Genomic DNA, 22,077 nt, shown 5'->3' with positions numbered 1-22,077 from the left:
ATGTTTTGCAGGCTAAAGAGTCTCTAAAACTATGACTTTAGCTTATAATACCCACTATACTTATTCACCCCTCTCTTTAGAGGATTGCCTCTAAACTTTGAATTGAATGTCATAAAATGTTAAGTAACACTAAATGATTTTGTTTTTGCAGATGTTCTCAAATAGTGATGAAGCTGTAATCAATAAAAAACTTCCCAAAGAACTCCTATTACGGTAAGTCTGCTGATTTTAGTTTGGTTGTGTGTGTGTGTGTGTGTGTATCATATTTGCCTATTTAAAAATTTATAGACTTGTTGATAATTTTCATGTCTGTATAGGATCTGGATTATCTGAATTTGTAAATTTATTGATTGTTTTGTTAAACAGTCTTAACTGTATTTTCTAGATATGAATCAAAATTTTAAATGCTTAATAACAATTCTTTCCTATCTGATTTGATTTTGTTTGCTTGTTTTCTTTTGCCCTATTCTTAGATAGAATCAGAAAAAGATGATACATTTCATTTTATTATAGTGGTGATCTTTTATAAGTGTTTGTTTAGTTTTGAGAGAGAGACAGGACATGAGCAGGGGAGGGGCAGAGAGGGAGACACAGAATCCGAAGCGTGCTCCAGACCCTGATGCACAGAGCCTGATGCAAGTCTGGAAGCCACCAACCTTGAGATCATGACCTGAGCCAAAGTCAGATGCTTAACCTACTGAGCCACCCAGGTGCCCCAGTGCTGATTTTTTTGAAGTGATTCTAATCCATCTCTCGCTCCCACTTCTCATTCCTGGTATCAAATATGACCATGAAGTAACTTCTATTTGCAACAAAATATTACTTATATTGAGGTACTGTAAAGAAGAGTTAGAGCCCTTTATTTTATTTTTTTTTATTTTTTTTCTGGTTTTTATTTATTTTTGAGAGACAAAGAGAGACAGCACGAGCAAGAGAGGGTCAGAGAAAGAGGGAGGTACAGAATCTGAAACAGGATCCAGGCTCTGAGCTAGCTGTCAGCACAGAGCCCAACGCGGGGCTTGAACCCATGAGCTGTGAGATCATGACCTGAGCCACCCAAGTGCCCCTAGAGCCCTTTATTTTTAAAGATAAAAAGGTGAAAGTGATTCGAAACTCTTCCCTCTTATTACAGTTAAATTTTTACCCTCATTTGTAATTAATTCTTTAGAATTTTACATGCATCTGACCTAGGAATCACCTAGGAAAAACTAGGAGAGTTGTTTTCAGTGCCCGTTATTTTGGTACTTAATGATCCCACTCTTTGCTCACTTATGTAGAGTATTGGGATTTAGAAAGAAAGGTACGTTCTCTGGTGCAGACGTTAGACCCTAGCAAGCTGTACTGGGACACCTGCTCCCTGCCCCCAGCCGCCACGGCGGTCTAGCCCCCAGCCAGCCCGGTCCGCGCTCGCAGTGGGAAACCATTTTGCCCTGTTGCTGGGAGAGAGGAGTATTCCTGGCATTTCTAAGGATTTGCACGTCTGACTCCTTCACTACATTGCAAGTACCTTGCGAGCAGGGACTGTATTCTTCTAAATCTTTATGTAATACTTTATACAATGGAGATACTAAGAAAAAATAATCTGGAATGGAAATGGATTTTTCCATGGAAGGAATGCATTTATACATGCTGGTTGACTATAGTTGAAATAATAGCGATATACCCTTGGCTACCCAGAACTGTTGGAGATGTATCCTGGATATCTTGAATATCCCTTAAAGTTTAGCAAAATTTTAATGGCACCATCTTAAAGAGAAATATTTTTTAATGGGCTATATTTTCTTAATTAATTAATTTATTTATTAGTACTTACTCAGTTTTGAGAGACAGAGTGTGAGCATGGGAGGGGTAGAAAAAGAGGGAGACACAGAATCAGAAGCAGGGTCCAGCCTGAGCTGTCAGCACAGAGCCTGATCCGGGACTTGAATTCACAAACTGTGAGATCCTGACTTGAGCCAAAGTTGGCTGCTTAACCAACTGAGCCACCCAGTCACCCCTAAATGGTTATGTTCTTTGCTGTTGTTATAAATTGAGTACACTAAGACCTATGTCAGTTTTTAAAATAAATAATAATATAAAAAAGCATTATTTTGTGCTATCATCGTTTAAAGACTCACTATGATTCGGGGAAATTAATTCTTTGGTAATTGGCTGCACCCTCGTATGATTTGCATTTTTTATTGGAGTTTTTTCCGTGGAAGGCAGACATAAAGGCCTCATACTATATATAATTCCACTTCTATGAAATATCCAGGATAGACAGATCCATGGAGATAGAAGTGGCCAGGGGCTGTGATGTGGAGTGGTGGGGAGTGACTGCTAATGGGCACAGGGTTTCTTTTGGGAATAATGAATGTTCTGAAATTAGTGATTATGGCTGCACAACACTGTGGACATACTTGTGCATTAAAAAAAAATTTTTTTTTAAGTTTATGTATTTTGAGAGTGAGAGCATGCAGGCAGGGGAGGGCACCTAGCTGGCTCAGTCAGTGGAGCATGGGACTCTTGATCTGGGAATTGTGAGTTTAAGCCCCATGTTGGGCATATATATACACAACAGTGTGTGTGTATGTGTGTGTATATATACAAATCCCTTGAGATAAACAGGGATACTACAGTGTTGCAAAATAGAGGTCATGAAGCATTAATTTGGAGAAGAATGAAGGTCAGATTTCCTCTCCCATAATTAAAGTGTAAAAATCTTATGACTTAGCTTAAGAGAACAAAATTTTGTTGTTCAGTGATTAGAGGCTTTCTGTCACATTTTGGAACTTGGAATGAATGGAGTTAATTACATCAGACAAAGTAATGGGAATTTTATATTTTGTTTTTTAAAACTCTGTTTTAGTTGGATAAATTATACATAACAAAATTTATCATTTTGATCATTCTTTTATTTAAAAAATGTTTAATGTTTTATTCATATTTGGGAGAGAGAGACAGAGTGTGGAGCAGGGGAGGGGCTAAGAGAGACAGAGACAGAATCTGAAGCAGCCTCCAGGCTCTGAGCTGTCAGCCCAGAGCTCTCAACATGGGACTCAAATTCATAAACTGTGAGATCATGACCTTACCCGAAGCCAGATGCTTAACCAACCGAGCCATCCAGGTGCCCCAGAAACTCTGTACTCCTTAAACAATAACTTCTCATTCTCTTTTCCCCTGTTGCATAATATTCCACTAAACAGTACCACATATTGTACATCTATCCATAGAGGGAAAGGGTGGATAGCTTTCTTGTTACATTGAGGGAACCACCATGATGGCTGTCTTTATACAATATATCTCCCATCTTCTTTGATACAGATTACTAACCACTCCCAAATAAATATAGATACCCCCAACTTCTGTAGCTCAATTCCTAAAACAATAAGTTTAATGTAACAAACATTCTTGAATTGCTAAAATGCACCTGCTTTTTCCGGTCATCTATTATATAGTACCTTTATGTGGAGTTTCATAATCTAAGACTCCTGTTTCTACAAACACATCACTCACTAATCCCTGAGCAATTTATAGAAATATAATATTATACCTAGGGGGACACAGGTGAGAAGCTTTACAGCTAATGATCCTAGTAGACTTTAATAACCTTTTCTCCACAAAAGAAAGCATTATAGACAGACATGGCTGGAGGCCAAATGCAGACCTAGGAGACTCTGAAGCCTATGTCTCAAAAATCCTAATTCCATTATTAGAGTGTACTGAATGGGGTTCTGAATATCAAGATCACAAATGAGTTAGCTTTTCACCTGGATTTTGACATTACATTTAAAAGAAAGAAAGAGAGAAGACAAATAGAAGAGCTTGGTCTTTAAAGTCCTGATTTGGCTCCTTAGTAAGATGAATGTGATATGTATAAGTGCTTAAATCCCTTCTTCCACTCCCTATGCAGTCCGTCCAAATATCTGCTTTTATTTTGTAGACTTTGACTTCTGTTTATTCTACATACTTGACAATGATGACAATTATCTTTAGAAACCGAACATAAGGATTGATGGGATAGGCTTCCAGGGTTTTAGTGAGAGTGATGTTTTTTTGTTGGGGGGTCAGCTCACAGTGACCATTTATTCTTCCAAATATCATAAAATTAACTTAAATTAAAAAAAAAACAAAACAGGGAGCCTGAGTGGCTCAGTCAGTTGGGCATTCAACTCTTGGTTTCGGCTCAGGTCATGAGCTTATGGTTGATGATGGGTTCAAGGTTCAAGCTCTGTGTCTGACTCCACATGACAATGCAGAGCCTGCTTGGGATTCTCTTTCCTTCTCTCTGCCCCTCTCTTACTCTCACTCTCTCCCTCCTCTCAAAATAAATAACTTGAAAAAATCAACAGAGTTATATATCTATAGCATAAATCAAGGGGAAATTAAATTATTATGTCTATAATAAACCAGAAAAATAAATTACATTATATTTAGCACCTTCCTGCTTTTCATTATCTTCAGGCTAAGTGCCTAAGATCATATTGACTTTTCTCTGCACTTTAATTCTTTACATAATTCCTTCTGAAATACCCATGTCCATAACCAGAATGGTTAAGTAACACATGATAACAACACTTACTGTGGTGAACATTTCATAATGTATACAAATCAGCTGGGGGTATAGCTCAGGGATAGAGCATTTGACTGCATAATGTATACCAATCACTTGTTGCACTTTTTTTTTTTTTTTTTTTTTTAAGTAGACTCCATGCCTAGTGTGGGGCTGGAACTCACAACCCTGAGATTAAGAGTTGCATGCTATACAGACTGGGCCAGTCAGATGCCCTGATAGCCAGAATGGTTAAGATCAAAGAGATAAGAAAACTGAGATGGAATGAAGGGTCTCTCTCTCTCAAAAGTAAACAAACATTAAAATTTAAAAATAATAAATGAAAGAATGAGCTAGAGGTACATGAGCTGACCTAAAAAGATGTCCGTGATTATATATTTTTTAAGTTTATTTATCTTCAGAGAGAGCATGTGCATGAGTGCAAGCAGGTGAGGGGCAGAGAGAGAATCCCAAGGAAGCTCCATACTATTAGAGCTCAACATGGGGTTTGAACCCATGAACCAGACCCATGAACTGAACCATGACCTGAGCCAAAATCAAGAGTCAGATGCTCAAACAACTGAGCCACACAGGTGCCCCAATATGTCAAATTATTAAATGACTGAAACAAAAACAAGTTGTGGGAGAGTATATATATCATGTTTTCATTTTTGAAAAATATGAAATAATGCATACGTGAAGACATGCTAAGTACTATACATGGTATATATCTAGATTTAAGTGGATATATCTGCTACCTTTGAAGGGGAGAATAAACTTTTTTGGGGGGAGATACTGAGAGAGCAGGGATAAGGAAACCATTTGTTTACCACTTTGTATTTTTCTAAGTGTTTTATTTTAATTTTTTAAAGTGTATCATTTATTTTGAGAAAGAGAGGGAGAGAGAATCCTAAGCAGGCTCTGTACTGTCAGCTCAGAGCCCAACACGGCATTCTGTCATTAAGGACTGTGAGATCATGACCTGAGCTGATATCAAGAGTCGGTCAGTCAACCATCCGAGCCACCCAGGCGCCCCTTGTTAAAAAAAAAATTTTAGGGGCTCTTGGGTGGCTCAGTAGGTTATGTGTTTGCCTTCGGCTGAGGTCATGATCTCATGGTTCATGAGTTTAAGCCCCACATCAGGCTTTCTGCTGTCTGTGCAGAGCCTGCTTCATATCCTTTGTGTCCTCTACCCTCCTGCCCCTCCCTGGCTCGCTCTCTCTTCCTCTCTTACAATAAGTAAATAAACTTTTAAAAAATGTTTTTAAGAGACTAGATGAAGATCTTTGGCCACATGATGTATTAAGGCCTGCTCTAAATTTAGAGTTCTGATACATGTCTACTGTCTGGCAAAAACTACATCCCATTTTCAAAATTACAAACTTCTTATCCCTCATAAGAGACAGTCAGTTTATAGGAACCATTCATTAAAACTGTATGCTAGTTTCTTTTATTAACAAACTACAGGTGTAGGTTTACTAGGCCCCTGTTTTAAGTGAGAAGACTTCTGGTGTAATTATGACATTTTGGTTATTATTTATGGTCTTGTAGAGAATTCTGCTAAAAGCAATATATGTTACCTGTAGCTATCATGGACAAAAGCTTTGACTCTTTAGACAAGATTCTGTTACACATTAAATTATAAGAGCTCTCTACATATTTGGTTATTAATGTGCACATAAAGACTATACATTCCATATCAGTAAGTGGATCAGGTTGGCAGACACAGCCTCCTCCTTGGCTCCTTTTTAACTTGAATCTCAATGCAAAACTCCTCTTAAATAAACCAGATGCATACCCCTGGCCGTAAAGAATAGAAAAAGAAGTGTCCCACATATTTTTGAAGTGATCTTATTGTTACAGGTCTGGAGAGGACACATCAGACAACTGGTCTTTTATCCAGCTACTTATAGTTACCTAACCAAGATTATACTGATCAGAAACTATGCAAACCTAATCTTTTCGTGTCTGGAAATCCCATGTAGCACAGTAAATCATTGAGTTCCTCAGGTATACAAGTAACAACTGCTTATTTATTAACTAGACCAAGTTGACCAGAGAAGTTCTCTCTCTCTAAATGAAAAGCTCTATAGGAATGTTAATGAAGCAGAGGGTTTTTGGATTTTTTTTTTTTACTATGTTAAGCAACTGGCCATATCCCCTTCTATGAACATTTTCCAAACAAAAGTCATCTTAGCTATGCTCTGTGGTATAGAATTTTGAGCAATTCATTAACCATTTGTTGACATGCTGGAAATAATTTATAATTTTGGCTTGAGGAAATAAAACACAGTGCAGAAATAAGGTGATGGCTCATGGTTAGGCCTTTTATTTTCCTTCAGAGGATGACAGATGTACTTGTTCGCTGGTTTGAAGTATAGGGATCAATCATTAATCCACAACTAAGGGTATTTTAACTGTAGGACTTCATAAGAAATATAATCTTTGCGCTACCCTAATCTTACGAAAACTTCAGCTAAGAGAAGTAATATTCATATAAGATTGTCTGAAGGACATTCATGATTCCTTTCAGTATTGCTATATTCTGTCTGTGGTGGGCACTGTAATTTCCAGCATCCACTTCAGCCCAGTTAATTAATCTAAACTTGTCACAGTGATTGGTTAAGGCCTAAGCCAATTTAGGCTAATGAGATCTGAGAAGAGGCTTTATTGCAGAATAAATGCCTGCCTATCTCTCCCCTAAGAATGAACAAAGACACATGTTGATCCAGTATTTGCTGGCATCCATCCTATGCCTATAAAGAAAAGAGCTTTTAGGACTAAGCTGATGCTGTTCCTAGCAGAATAAACAAACTTGCTGATGACATTGTGGATCCCCTAAATCAATTAACCTTGAGATGCAGGCAGCCTGGTTTTTGTATTTCCTTTTGTATGAAATAACCTCCCTTACTGTTTAACCCCATGTCAGTTAGAGTTTCTATTACTTGCAGCCAAAAGCAACCTTGGATCAACTGGATTGTCAGAAGCACGCATTTTTATTTGCTATTTTGTTTTTAACTATTACAAAGGTACTCCAATGTGTGGCCATATGAAATCTGTGAATGAATTTACTATGGGACTTTACCCACCAAATCTAAGTAGACTCTCATTTGAGAAATTTCTCTTAGAAAGTAGTGCTAGAAAGAGCTCTGATTTTGTAGTGTAATGTATGTATTTCCTCTTTTCTGTTAAGAATATTATTTTGTTTATGCTACCAAGAAATTTAAAGCTAAATGTGAGACTCTTCTATAGCAACTGTGTAGGTTCTTATAAGGGTACATCTGTTTCCTCTCTGGCTTTGGTTGTCTACTTGAAAAAATAATTTTCATCATCCTCATAATTTATTTGTATTTATTATTATTTGCTCCTGATCCAGCCCATCTCAGGTACTCTGGAGACAAATTTAATGAATAAAAATGAAATGGATTCCAGAGTTACAGCTGACATACTGACTTTTATATATATATATATATATATATATCAGATTAAGATATGCATGAAATATTGCTAATTGACTGAGCCACCCAGGCACCCTAAGAATTCATAAAATTCTTAAAGCAAAATTAACTTTAATTTACTTAAACCTTTAAAGCCTATGCTATATTACACTTTTTGCCACTTTCATAAAAGTTTATTTAGCTTATTATTCAGATCAAAATGACCTTTACAGGTGCTCATCAGTAAGGAGGGCTTTAAACCAACATGACCCCTGCACTTATTGCCAGGATGCTCTGACCTGTCTTTACAGGTGGCTTATAGTGTAGTGTAGGGACTTATCACACTTTAAGCAAATCAATTATTTCCAATAACAATGCTTCAAAATACCTCTGTAAGACTAAAATTCTAGGCCGTGTTTCCTGACATTAATGTGTTAAATGAGATTTATAATTTCCTAACTTAGAATTAGTGATTTAACATTTTATAGCTACTAATTTTTAGGTGTTACTCTATTTTTTAATCTTTTTTCCTTCATAACCATAAAATTCTTTATAAAGTTACTCCTCCCCTAGCCTTCTTGATAACTAGAAGTGTAAAAATTATTTTTCGTTCTTAACAAATTGTATCAGTTAGAAATATTTTATCATCCCTTGATGTAAGTAATTGAACTTGTATGGTACTTTTACATACATTCTCAAGTAAAAGATTGCCCAGTGTTTTATATGGACAATATTAAGTTGTAAGTTGCTCCAGCTTTTGTGTTTGTTCAAAAGAACTTCTCTCTTTTTGTGCATGTGTTAACATAGCCAACTTATTTATAGGTAAAAATCAAAAGAAACTATCATATAATAAAGCTTGTCTCCCTCTTCTTTTTAGGATATTTTCTTTTCTGGATGTTGTTACCTTGTGTCGCTGTGCTCAGGTCTCCAGGGTAAGAATGGTTGATATGACTACAGCGGGGGGTCCCTTCCTGATACTGATGATATCAGCCTCTGTAGGCAGATAATTTACTTCAGAAGTTAGTTGTATGTTGTGTTTCAGAGAATGTTATTTTATCCATTGCATTTCCAAACCCATGTAATTCTACAGTAAGATTCTACTATATGTCTCTATCTAATTTTTTGGAACTTTTTTTTTTTTTTTTTAAATTCTGAGAAGAGATGGGTGGGAGGGCAGAGGGAGAGGGAATGGGAGAGAGAATCTCAAGCAGGTTCCACACTGCTATCATAGAGCCCAAGGTGGGGCTGGAACTCACTAACCATGAGATCAAATCAAGAGTTGGACACTTGGGGCGCCTTGGTGACTCAGTTGATTAAGCAGCTGACTTCAGCTCAGGTCATGATCTTGCGGTTGTGAGTTCGAGCCCCACAAATGGCTCTGTGCTGACAGCTCGGAGCCTGGAGTCTGCATCGGATTCTGTGTCTCCTTCTCTCTGCCCTTCCCCTGCTCACTTGCACTCTCTCTCTCTCTCTCTCTCTCTCTCACAAAAATAAGTAAACATTAAAAAAAAATTTTTTTAAAAGATTCATCTATAAAAAAAAAAGAGTTGGACAATTAACCAAGTGAGCCACCCAAGCTCCCTGGTTTTTTGGAATTCTTGACTATTTGTGTAATGTTAAACAGAGGAAACATTTTCAAGGAAAAAGTATTATGCATGCAAATCAAAAGGTTAAGCTCTCAGAATTATAACAAAACAGTGTTTCATTATGTTTTCTTAATTCATTTTATATACGCACATCCCACACACAGAAGGCCATTGAGAATCTAATTCTCATGTTATCTCTCATGTTGCTTTCAATTATCAATTGTTTTCAGTTTCCCATATTATCAAAAGATAATAGCTAGAAATTAATTTATTTAAAAACTATAGGGCATTCTTTAAGTTAGTTTTTTATTTCACTTAATTATCTGTTTTTGTCATTTGACATTGTTTGACAAAACTGAAACATCATAATCTTATTGGCTGCCACTAATAGAATGGATTCTGTTGTTATAGGAAAATTGCTTTAAGAACACAGATACATAATGATTAACTTAAAATGAATGAGCACCTGCAGTCATCCTTTTTTTAATAAGCTGTACAATGGCTTTTTGCTTTTTCATTTAGTAAATATTGATTGAGAAACTACTGTGTATCAGATACAGTTCTACAAGCCAGATATGTAACACAGTTCTATTATAAAGTATGGTGTTTATCTTTGTCGGTGTGTGCAGGTTTTCAAATAACCAACATCATTCCCCTCAAAATAACCCACAAAACTTGCCAGAGAAAATTCACCGTGTCTTGCTAACTTTAAATCTGCATCTTAAAAACCATACTAAATCTCTGTATCAGCTACTTTGGAAACCATCAGCAGTATTCTGATGATTTGTCTTCATGACTTTTTTGTCCCCTGTACTTAAGTGGTTGCTTTAGAGGTGGTTGGTACAAGTGAATAGGGTTTCTTTAATATCTCTATATGAAGCTGAAGTCATCATTGAGAAACAGAATACCCCGAGCAGTATCTAAACAGGGTTAGTTTGCAGACTCTCATCTCATGAATGTTGATTTGAAAGAATTTTCATTGTTTTCATTTGCAGGTTTCCCTTCCCTATTATTATATTTTAACTTAAAAGAATGGAAAGCACAACGCCAATATTCATTAATTGGAGAGTTGGTACATCAGTCATTATCCTGTTGTTCTCTGTACATTAAGTAGTTAATGAATTTGTTCTTTTAAAAAATAAATCTAGGGGCACCTGGGTGGCTCAGTCGGTTAAGCTTCCGACTTCGGCTCTGGTCATGATCTCATGGCTCATAAGTTCAAGCCCCGCATCTGATTCTCTGCTGTCAGTGCAGAAGCCACTTCGAATCCTCTGTCCCCCTCTCCCTACCGCCGCTGTCATGGGATCTAGCCCTGCATAGGCTGGCAGCACCGAGCCTGCTTGGGATTCTCTCTCTCTGCCCCTCCCCTGCTCACTTGCTCTGTCAAAATAAATAAATAAATTAAAAAAAAAAAAAAGATTCTAGAAGGGAACCTGTCATTCCTAATTCTAGTCTTTGTTTGGCATATTTTCTGGCATATTTTCTATTTACTGGAGAAGGTAGTATAAGGAAATGAGAAATATCAAAAACCAGAAGTGTACTTAGCCTAAGAATCTAATAAACATGTGATCTCTAAAAGTTTTGTCTCAGGGCACCTGGGTGCCTCAGTTGGTTGAGCGTCCGACTTTGGCTCAGGTCATGATCTCACGGTTCGTGGACTCGAGCCCCGCGTCGGGCTCTGTGCTGACAGCTGGCTCAGAGCCTGGAGCCTGCTTCAGATTCTGTGTCTCCCTCTCTCTCAGACCTTCCCCTCCTCACACTGTCTCTGTCTCTCAAAAATAAATAAAAAACATTAAAAAAAAATAATAAAAGTTTTGTCTCCCATGGCTAGGCATTTAAGAAACCATGAGACCACAAAAAGAAAAGCGACATTGAACTCCTGAGAAAACCTTAAAGATTTCCAGAATAAGTTTTTTTATTGTGTGCCGCTTAACCTGGGGCTTATAAGTGTATCCACAGTTGCCTGTCCTGTATCTCAGTATTGACTCTATCTCAGTGTGTTGCAGTAAGAGATGACATGCTAAGTTTATAACTCAACAATACTAAGACTTTCGTGTACACTTTAATAGGGAAAACTTTTAAAGAATTTCTCAGTAAAATATAGAATAATCCACACAAATTAGAAACTAAATCTTAACACTTAGAGAAGAGTTTCTGACTAGGATATTATCACAACCTATCCTTTCCCAACTCCCCAACGCCCACCCCCACCCCAGCTGCTAGTTTCTATACCCATTCATTTATGAGATAATGTAATTGGGCAAAGTATGAGTCAGAAATAAGGCAGACCTTTTGGGATTTAATGGGGGAAAGGGGAAAGTGAGAGATTTTTTGGTCAATTTCAATCATTAGTTTGAATTGTGAACTTGCACATTGTTGATTTTCCCCCTTGAGCTTCTGCTCATTTTGTCTCTTTTCCTTCAAAACAGGCCTGGAATGTTCTGGCTCTGGATGGCAGTAACTGGCAGCGAATTGACCTGTTTGATTTCCAGAGGGATATTGAGGTATAATTATGTGCTGTGTGGCCCCATTTCTCATGTTAGAATGTAATTACAGCATGGAACAGATTAGCCCCAACCATATAAATTTCCTTTCCCTGGAGAGAGAAACTATTAATTTCAGTGCATCTGAACTTCATGGGAACTTGCAATGTTCCCAACAGCTTGCTCATTTTTTGAGAATAAGCAGAACTGTTTTACTGATAGAATACTAAGTTATTTAGTATTAATGGACTACAATTTTTTGTTTTTATATTTTTGGTGGAAGTGTTGCTCATTATAAGGAAGTCTCTTTATATTTGCTTATTGAAGAATGAGTAGACTTAACAGTTTGCTGGGGATATTTGCATAAATTCTTCTTGAGATGAGGAATTTTTTGGGGGGGAGCCTACAGAACGAAAAAAAAAGCCGAATCATTTAATGAATTATTTTTGCTGGGGAGAGATTTTTTTCGCTTCCCACTTTTCCGCTGTTTTAGTATAGCCTATTATCTCCAAACCAGAGAAGGATAATGGCATACGCTTAAATTACTTAACATAAACCTGAGCTCCGTGATCCTTGGTTTTCTTGTCAGGAGAAATAATAGTTTCTTCATTTGTTACAAGAAGAAAAATGAGATTTAGATTAGATTAAAAATTTTTTTAAGTTCCAGTGGAGCTTGTCTTGTGGATCCATATAAGTAGTTTTTAGGGGCACCTGAGTGATTCTGTCCGTTAAGTGTCCAACCCTTGCTTTCAGCTCAGGTCATGATCTCCCAGTTTGTGTGATTGAGTCCCACATCAGGCTGTGCACTGACAACATGAAGGATTCTGTCTCTCCCTCTTTCTCTGCTCCTCTCCCATTCAGGTTCTCGCTCTGTCTTAAAATAAATAAACATTTAAAAAATAGAAAAAAGAGGTGCCTGGGTAGCTCTGTCAGTTAAGGGTCCAACTTCAGCTCAGGTCATGATCTCATGGCTTGTGAGTTCGAGCCCCACATCTGGCTCTGTGCTGACAGCTGAGAGCCTGGAATCTCCTTCAGATTCTCTCTCTCTCTCTCTCTCTCTCTCTCTCTCTCTCTGCTCCTCCCCCATTCACACTCTGTCTCTCAAAAATAAATAAACATTAAAAATAAAAATAGAGTCTGGGTGGCTCAGTCAGTTAAGTGTCCGACTTCGGCTCAGGTCATGATCTCATGGTTCGTGGGTTCAAGCCCCGCATCGGGTTCTGAGCTGACAGCTCAGAGCCTGGAGCCTGCTTCAGATTCTGTGTCTCCCTCTCTCTCTGCCCCTCCCTTGTTTGCACTCTGTCTCTCTGTCTCAAAAATAAATAAACAGTAAAAAAAAAAAAGTTTAAAAAAAAATAAAAAATAGAAATAGAAAAAAAAAGTTTTAAAAAAGCCTCACATAAACTTAGGACTATACACAGAACATTACATTTCTACAGAAGGTGCTTTTAAAATGATAGCCACTGACATTATGCAGGATTCTTATATTTTTCACAGTTGTCTAATCTTCATGGATATAAACATTTAAAGCAACATGGCCCACAAAATCATTCAGCAAACTTTTGTTAAGTGTCCATTGAGTCTTTGCTGTATTCAGAGTATTATAGTCACACTTTGGAAAGGATTCAGAAATAAAGGAATCTAATGTTCTCCAGTAGCTGCAGTTTAACTGGGAAAGCAGCCTACATTAACATAGTGGCATAAGAACTGTAGAACTACGGAGCACCATTTCCTCAACTAGAGAGTACCTTACAAATTGAACAAAATAAACGCGTAGGGTTTAAGCATGTTTGGGGTAGATAAGTTAATCAAGAAAGCTTTCTCAAATAAGTTGACATTGCTTTACTGAATTTATTAAGTTTTTAAATCAAGTAGAAGCCTTTGCTTATAGATTATTAAAAACGAGGATGTGTTCTCTTCAAAAACAATGTGGTGGCTTAGTTTTTGTTTGTTCATTTACCTGTTTTTTTCTGTCCAGGGTCGAGTAGTGGAGAATATTTCAAAACGATGTGGGGGCTTTTTACGAAAGTTGAGCCTTCGTGGGTGTCTTGGAGTAGGAGACAATGCATTAAGGTAAGAGCATAACTATTGATTAACTGATCTTCTTGGTTAAAGAAAAGAACAGCATCATCTCACCCAGAAAAAGTTAAAATAAGTTTGTATATTCTTAAGGTATCCTGAAGCCAAATACATATATATTGCTTATAACACAAAAACATCCAGTACTGGGGTGTATGGCTTTGGGAATAAAACAAGAACAAGTACTCCCTGCCAAAAGCCAGAGTCCTCGTATCCTAAATGGTTCCTTGGGAGTCTTAAGTAAAATTGTTCTTAGTTTGTTAACTCAAAGTTAGGGTAATTGTAACCTTTGTTAACAAAAAGATCAGTGTTTAAAAGTTGGTGATTGAAAATGAATTTATTTGTAAATGTGAGTTACTTTTGTACTAACGTCTAGTATTACCAATAATATCTGTTATTATTTTATGTAATGCCTAGAATTGTGCCTGTTTTGTTTCAAACCTTTAACTTTCTTTCATGTAAAGGACCTTTGCACAAAATTGTAGAAACATTGAAGTACTGAATCTAAATGGGTGTACGAAGACTACAGATGCGTAAGTATTTTATGTTTTGGAAGGGTAAGTCTTAGCTCCTTGTGTCCTCCCTGTGCTAGCTTTAAATGTGAGCTATTAAATATATTTAGCAAATTCCATTTTGATTTTACAGAGGAAAGATATTTTGAAAGGAGAAAATATTAAAGTAGAAATGGCATAAGAGACTTGCTTTGGGGCACCTGGGTGGCTCTGTTGGTGGAGTGTACGACTTCAGTTCAGGTCGTGATCTCACAGTTTGTGGGTTCAAGCCCCACATCAGGCTCTATGCTGGCAGCTTGGAGCCTGGAGCCTGCTTCAGATTCTGTGTCTCCTCTCTCTCTGCCCCACCCTTGACTTGCACTCTGTCTCTCTCTCAAAATAAATAAACATTAAAAAATATATGTTAAAAAAAAAAAAAAACTTGTTTTGGAATCTGGCCCAAATCCTATTTTGATATTTAAAGTGAAACTTAAACATTAGAGTCTGTGGATATGTGGTAGAGATACTAATACTAGAAAATACCAGGACTACTTATATTTCAGGAAGATACTGGTAGCTTTCATTTAAAAGGCAGAATAAACAGGTAATTCTATAAACTGTAAAAAGATATAAAATCTTAAATACACACTAAACAACTTGTGATCATTAATACTGAGAGCATTTGTTAAATGACCCTTTAAAGGTACTGTGTTTGTGTCCCAGAATAAATGGAATAAAACAGTTGTTCATCTCTGAGCACACTGTCACAGACCTAGGAGACGTGGAAGGTAGACAGAAAAACCATTCAGCCCCTGCGTCACCCAGTTCAGTCCCACCTTATCTATTGGTAATGATGTGTATCAAATAACTTTAAATATTATATAAGGAAATTGTTGCCTATTGTGAGGTGAAGTGAAGCCACTCAGGAAACATGTTTATACAGGGGGGCCCCACGATTATTTAGTGAATGTTCCCGTTCAAAAAGGCCTCATGACGGAGATGGGATCTTTAGAATTGAAATAGAGGGTGCAGACTGTTTATTTCATTCCTTTCTTTGAGATCACAACATTGTTAACTTTTAATAAAAGAAAATGTCTAAAAGACAAAAACTGTGATTATCCTACTGTGGTTCTTAATTCTAACAAGGATTATTTCTGTGGATTGTTGTTTTCTTTTGAATACTTAGTATTATAGAGATTAAGAATTTGACGACTTTGGTAAATACAAAAGTGACATATAATTTACACTAAGAATAATTTTCTAAGAATCTATTCTATGTACCACAGATAAGCTGACAAAAATGTAGTATAATTTATGTACAAAACTATTCATTTTTACTATTTATAATAACAAATACTGCATTATTTTCAATAGCAAAAGATGGGAAACAACCCAAATATCAATCAGTAGAAGACTGTTAAAGGAATGAGGAGAGTATATAGTATTCCGGAGTGTTCTCTAGGGCATACTGTTTAAGTTAAGAAAGCAAACTGCAGAGGAGTTTGTATAAGATACTTTGTGTAGAGCCAGGAAATACCCATGTATATTTACATTTTCAAAAAGAAACAATTTAAAGATTATAAAAAGAGTAAAAATAGTGATTTGCGGGTACGAGAAAACACAGAGACAGGGATGAAAGGGAGACCCTCAAGTATCAGGTTTTCTAGTTTTCCTTTAATAGCTATGTACAAGTTTTATGTAATTAAAATACAAATGAAGTCAAAAAGAAAGCAAAGCAGTCCCTAAAAATTGAAAACAAAATAAAGTACATGAACCCAATCATATCAAGTTGGAGCTGTAACCACATAGAGAGAAATTACCTCTATTGACTTTTGATTTCCTTTTTCCCAAAGTTTTTTTTTTCTTTACACTTGATCTTAGCCAGAAGGCTGAGAAGCGATATGTGTGTGTGGTTTTTTTTTTTTAATGTTTATTCATTTTTGAGAGAGAGCACAAGCTGGGAGGGGCAGAGAGAGCGGGAGACCGATGGTCTCCGTGTTGACAGTGGCACTTGAACTCAAAAACCATGAGATGACCTGGGCTGAAGTTAGATGCTTCACTGACTGAGCCACCCAGGCACCCTTATTTTTGTGTGTGAAAGTTTTATTTATTTATTTATTTATTTTGAGAGCAAAACAGAGACAGCGGGAGAGGGGCAGAGAGAGAGAGAATTCCAAGCAGGCTCCAACACCATACAGAGCCCGACGCAGGCCTCAAGCCCACAAACTGAACTGTATGATCATGACCTGAGCCAAAATCAAGAGTCGGATAAATGCTTAACCAACCGAGCCACCCAGGCACCCTGACTGACTTTTTATTTCTTATGAAAAGTTTCAAATATGTGCTGAAGTAGACAAAACAGTGTAATGAACCCGTCGCCCAGCTTCAGATTGATAATTGAGAAATTACCACGTTATGGTCCATCTTGTTTCATCTATATCCTCACGTTTTTCTTATTTTGGAAAAAGTCCTAGACATCATATTATTTAATCTGTAAGTATATATTTCTAAAAGATAAAGGCTTTTAACATAAGCATGTTAATTTTATCACTCCTATTAAAAAACTTAATATCTTAAAATCATCAAATAACCACTGGCCAGTTCAGACTTTAGAAACACAGTATTTTAAGCACAATATGTAAGAAAAAAGACACAAACTTTAAAAAGCAAAAATGTAGACTTCTTCTGCCACGATAATAAATGCCCTCCTGCCATAAACAACTATAAAACTGTACAAAACATATCAGAGAACCAGTTTCAGATGTTGAACAGTATGCCACACAGGACTGAGAAATCAGGTGAGCCCTATGACCACCCCTGGCTTTCTGCCTGGTGGTATTTTCCAGATGGTGGTATAAGGAGAAGGAACCCAAACAGAGAAGAAGGTTCTGGCTGATTTGAAGAATAAAAGAACAGAGCTCAGGGAGACAAAAGTGGCTATAATTTTTGTCTCGAGATGGGGGAACTATTGAAAAAGGCTACAGAAATCTACATTGATTTGGCTGAATAGTAAGCTATAAATGGACATATTGAGACCCCACAAAGCTGGGCAGAGAACATCTAATAAGCAAGGAACAATAAGCAGGAAACTGTAAACTGAAAAATTGCCAGAACTTAAATAAGACTGGAAGAAGTTCATTCAAACTACCTGAAATGAAGAATGTTCATTGACTACCTTGGGGCATTTAGTAGAGACTTCAGAAAGGTCACAGCTTTGTAGTAAAGCTAGACTGGACCTGTCCCAATAAAGGTTAAAAGGAAAACTTCAGCATCAAATTGATCCGTAAGTAATTGAGCTGCCTGCCACGTGGACATTCTTTTGAAGAAGACAACAAAGCATGGGGTGCCTGGGTAGCTCAGTGGTTAAGTATCTTGTCTGGCTCTTGATTTTGGCTCAAGTAATGGTCTCATGGTTGGGAGATCAAGCCCCACATTGGAATGCTGTCTCCCTCTCTCCCTCTCAAAATAAATAAACAAAAAATAAGGACAACAAAGCCTAGACACTCAGCATACAGAATTTCTAGTGTTCAGAGAAAATTACAAGACCTGCAAAAAAGCATGAAATGATACCAGAAGAAAAACCAGTCAGTAGTCACAGGCCCAGAAATGACAGAGATTATAAAATTGACCAATAAAAAGGGTTTAAAAATAGCAAGTACAAACGTGCTCAAAAATTTACACAAAAACTGAAAGATAATATGGAGATTGAAGTAAAAGGAAGAGAAAGAGGCTACACCATCACAGTGACTAATCCCAGGGAACTTGGGATGGTTGTTAACATGAGGTGGTGTGAACTTCAGGAAAAGTGTAGATGAAAAAGATATTAGAAAGTAAATGACAAACGAAGTAGACCAAAAAAAACAGTAAAGCTCTAGAAGACTTGAGCAACACTGTCAATGACTTGTCCTAATTGACACTTAGAGAATGCTATACCAGAAAGCAACAGAATAAGCCTTCTTTTCAAGTGCACTTAGAATATTCAGTGAAACATACCAAATAATGGACCATAAAAAAATTTTCAGTGAATTTATGATTGAAATCATACTGAGTATATGGCCATGTCCTCAACAGAATTAAAGTAGAAAATCAGGAAACTTTGAAAGTTAAATATTATCCTTCAGCATAACATGGGTCCAAGAATAGATTACAAAGAAAACTAGAAAATATGTTTTGCTGTGTGATAATGACAACACAACGTTTGAAACTTGTCGACTATACCAAAGGCAATACTTTAGAGGAAAATGTAGTTTCAGATGCTTATGTTAGAAAAGGAAGGTTTAAAATCAAAGATCTAGGGGTTTGTGGCTGGCTCGGTTGGTAGAGCATGTGACTCTTGACCTCGGCGTGGTGAGTTCAAGCCCCGTGTTGAGTATAGAGATTACTTTAAAAAAATTAGATTGGATATCAATTTAAATGATAATATCAACAAAATAAATAGAAAAACAACAATGAAACCAAAAGCTGGTTTTTTGGGAAGAGAAAAAGAAAATCCAAAGTTGACAAACACAGACTAAGGTAAAAGAGAAGACATTAGTTTATCAAAAGCAGAAATGAAGGAGAGCACTAAATATTTTACCCAAAAGACAGATTAAGACAATCTGAATAGATCAGTAGCAAGTAAGTTCAGTCAATAATTCAGTAGAATCCCATAAAGAAAAGCCCAGGCCCAGATGTCTTCACTCGTGAATTCCATCAAATATTTTAGAAAGAGGGGCACCTGGGTGGCTCAGTTGGTTAAACATCCGATTCTTGATTTCAGCTTAGATCATGATATCATAGTGGTAAGATTGAGTCCCACATTGGGCTCCATGCTGAGCATGGAGAACACTTAGGATATTCTCTCTCTCTCTCTCTCTCTCTCTCTCTCCATCCTCCACCTGCTACAATAAATAAAAATCATTTAAAAATATTTAAATAAATAATAGCAATTTTCAAACTGATTCATAAAATGAAATAGGAAACATTTCATAACTCATTCTGTGAGGCCAGTATTTTTCTGATACCAAAGACATCACAATAAAAGGAAATCTGCTAATTGTTATTCCTCAGAAACAGAGTTGCAAAAGTACTTGACAGAATTTTAGAAAACTAAATCCAGCAACATAAGAAAGGATTTTGGGTCATAACCAAGTGTGATTTATCCCAGAAATACAAGTGTGGCTTAGTATCTGAAAACCAATTAAATATAATATAATAATTAGTTGATTAAAGTAGAGGTCAGTAGACTTTCTATATGGGGCCAGATAAGTAAATATTTTTAGGGCTGCATTGGCCGTATAGTCTCTATCTGAACTCATACAGAACTCAACCCTGCCAGTATGTTTTACAAAGACAGCTATGGAATATACATCAACAATTAAGCATAACAGTCCCAATAAAGCTTTATTTCTGGGCAATGAGATTTGAATTTCATGTAAGTTTCATATGTCACAAGATAGATCTTTAAAATTTTTTTTTAACCATTTGAAAACAACTATTCTTGACTTGTGTGCCGTATAAAAAACAGGCAGCTGGTGAGATTTGCTGCCCCCTGGAATAAAGGACAAAAACTAGATGATCATGTCAGTGTGCTTGGTGGCCTCTAAAGTGGCCCCCAAATAACTCCTGACTACTAGTACTCACACCCTAGTGTAATCTTTTCCCCATGAACATGTACTGGACCCAGTGATTCATTTCTAACAATAGAATACTGCAAAAGAGATTGGATGTCACTTTGGAGATTGAGTTACCAAAAGACTGTGATTCTGTCTTGTTCTGCTTTCTCTCAGGGCTGTGGCTCTGGGGGAAGCAGCCTGCCCTGTTGTGTGAGTAGCTCTGTGGAGAGGTCCATGTAGCAAGGAAGTTAAGGTGTGGCCAACCGCCAGCAAGGACCTGAAACCTATCAAAAACCAAAAGAGTGAGCTTGAAATTGGATCTGCAGAGTTCTGCCAACAGCTACCTAAAATAAGCTTAGAAGGAAATCTGCACCCAGTTAACCTTTGAGATGAATGCAGCTGTGACCAAGACCTTGATTGCAGCCTGTGAGACATCCTGAGTCAGAGGCACCCTGCTAAAGCTGCCTGTGCCCGTATTCCTGACCCACAAAAACCATGCAATAATAAATAACTTGTTTTAGGCTGCTCAGTTAATAATAGTAGGTAATTAATACGTCATCAGATACAGAAAAAAACCACATGATAAATCCAGCACCTATTCATGATAAAATAAATTCTCAACAAACTAGAAATAGAAGGGAGTTTGTTTGCTCAATCTGATCAAAAGCATCTATGGAAAACCCGCTGCTAACATCATACTTTATGATGAAAGACTGAATACTTTACCCTAAGGTGAAGAGCAAGGTAAGGATGTTAAATGTCACCATTTCTATCAACATTCTGTTGGAGATTCTAGCCAATGCAAGAAGCTTTAATTAAAAAAAAAAAAAAACTGACAGGAAAGAAGTAACAGCATGTTTATTCACAGATAACATAATTCTAAAAGAATTACTTGAAAACAACAAAACATTACTGAAAGAAATTAAAGACGTATTAAAAGTATATAGAGAACTCTTACAATCAGTAATAAGGCAATCCAATTAAAAATTGGGCTAAACAGTTGGACAGACATTTCACCAAGGAAAGAGATGAATGGCCAACAAGTACAAGAAAGGGTTTTGTTACAGAATTGCAAAATAAAACCACAGTAGGATTACAATCCAGACCCACTAACATGACTCTAATGAAAAAGAGAGAGATTGCCAAGTATTGGCAAAAATATGGACAAACCAGGGACTTCATGCATTACTGGTAGGAATGTAAAATAGTACAGCCACTTTAGAAAATAGTTTGGTGGTTTCTTAAAAAGTCAAACATAAACATAGTATAGGACCTAGCACTGCTAATCCTAGGCGTCTACCCAGAAGAAATGAAAACATAGGTCCACACAAAGACCTAAGACACATATCTGCCAAGTAGAATGTATAACTCTTCTTTGGATCCTAATTTGAACAAATCAGCTTGACAAAGGCATTTATAAGATAATTGGGGGAAGTTGGACACAGATAGGTTATCAGATATAAGGAATTAAAGTCATTATCTGTTAGAAAGATGTCCTAAAATATTTACAAGTGAAATAGTATATCTGGGATTTGCTTTAAAATACAAAAAAAAAAAAAATAGATGAAATAGAAATAGTAGAATATTAATGTCAAAGCTTACCCGTAGTACAGGTGCATTCTGTATTATTCACTCTTGTGTATATTTGAAATTTTCCATAATAAGTTAACAAAAATTAAACTGACAACTTGACCACTGTGGAAAAAGAGCCTTTAAAAAATTCATAAAGGGGCGCCTGGCTGGTCAGTCGGTGGACCATGTGACTCTTGATCTCAGGGTCATGAGGAGAAGCCCCACATTGAGGGAAGAGGTTACTTTTTTTTAAAAAGTCATAATAGGTAGTAATATTACATAACTTGGCTTGTTTGAGCCCAAT

At 36.8% G+C, this 22,077-nt stretch overlaps 1 protein-coding gene across 3 annotated transcripts in view; it reads left to right on the top strand.

Annotated features, from left to right (window-relative positions):
* Window positions 1-22,077, top strand: part of FBXL20 (F-box and leucine rich repeat protein 20) — a 95,555-nt gene that overhangs the window by 52,042 nt on the left and 21,436 nt on the right. For all 3 annotated transcript variants that reach the window (XM_029927169.1, XM_029927170.1, XM_029927171.1), the window contains exons 2-6: window positions 152-213; window positions 8,846-8,900; window positions 11,984-12,058; window positions 14,016-14,110; window positions 14,581-14,649. In XM_029927169.1, the coding sequence (XP_029783029.1) occupies window positions 152-213; window positions 8,846-8,900; window positions 11,984-12,058; window positions 14,016-14,110; window positions 14,581-14,649 (356 nt within the window). The remainder of the gene's footprint in view (window positions 1-151; window positions 214-8,845; window positions 8,901-11,983; window positions 12,059-14,015; window positions 14,111-14,580; window positions 14,650-22,077) is intronic.

The sequence above is a fragment of the Suricata suricatta genome, chromosome 17 (assembly GCF_006229205.1).
Source record: "Suricata suricatta isolate VVHF042 chromosome 17, meerkat_22Aug2017_6uvM2_HiC, whole genome shotgun sequence".
NCBI lineage: Eukaryota > Metazoa > Chordata > Mammalia > Carnivora > Herpestidae > Suricata > Suricata suricatta.
Note: the sequence above shows the minus strand (reverse complement) of the source record. Positions and strands in the feature narration are given on the sequence as shown.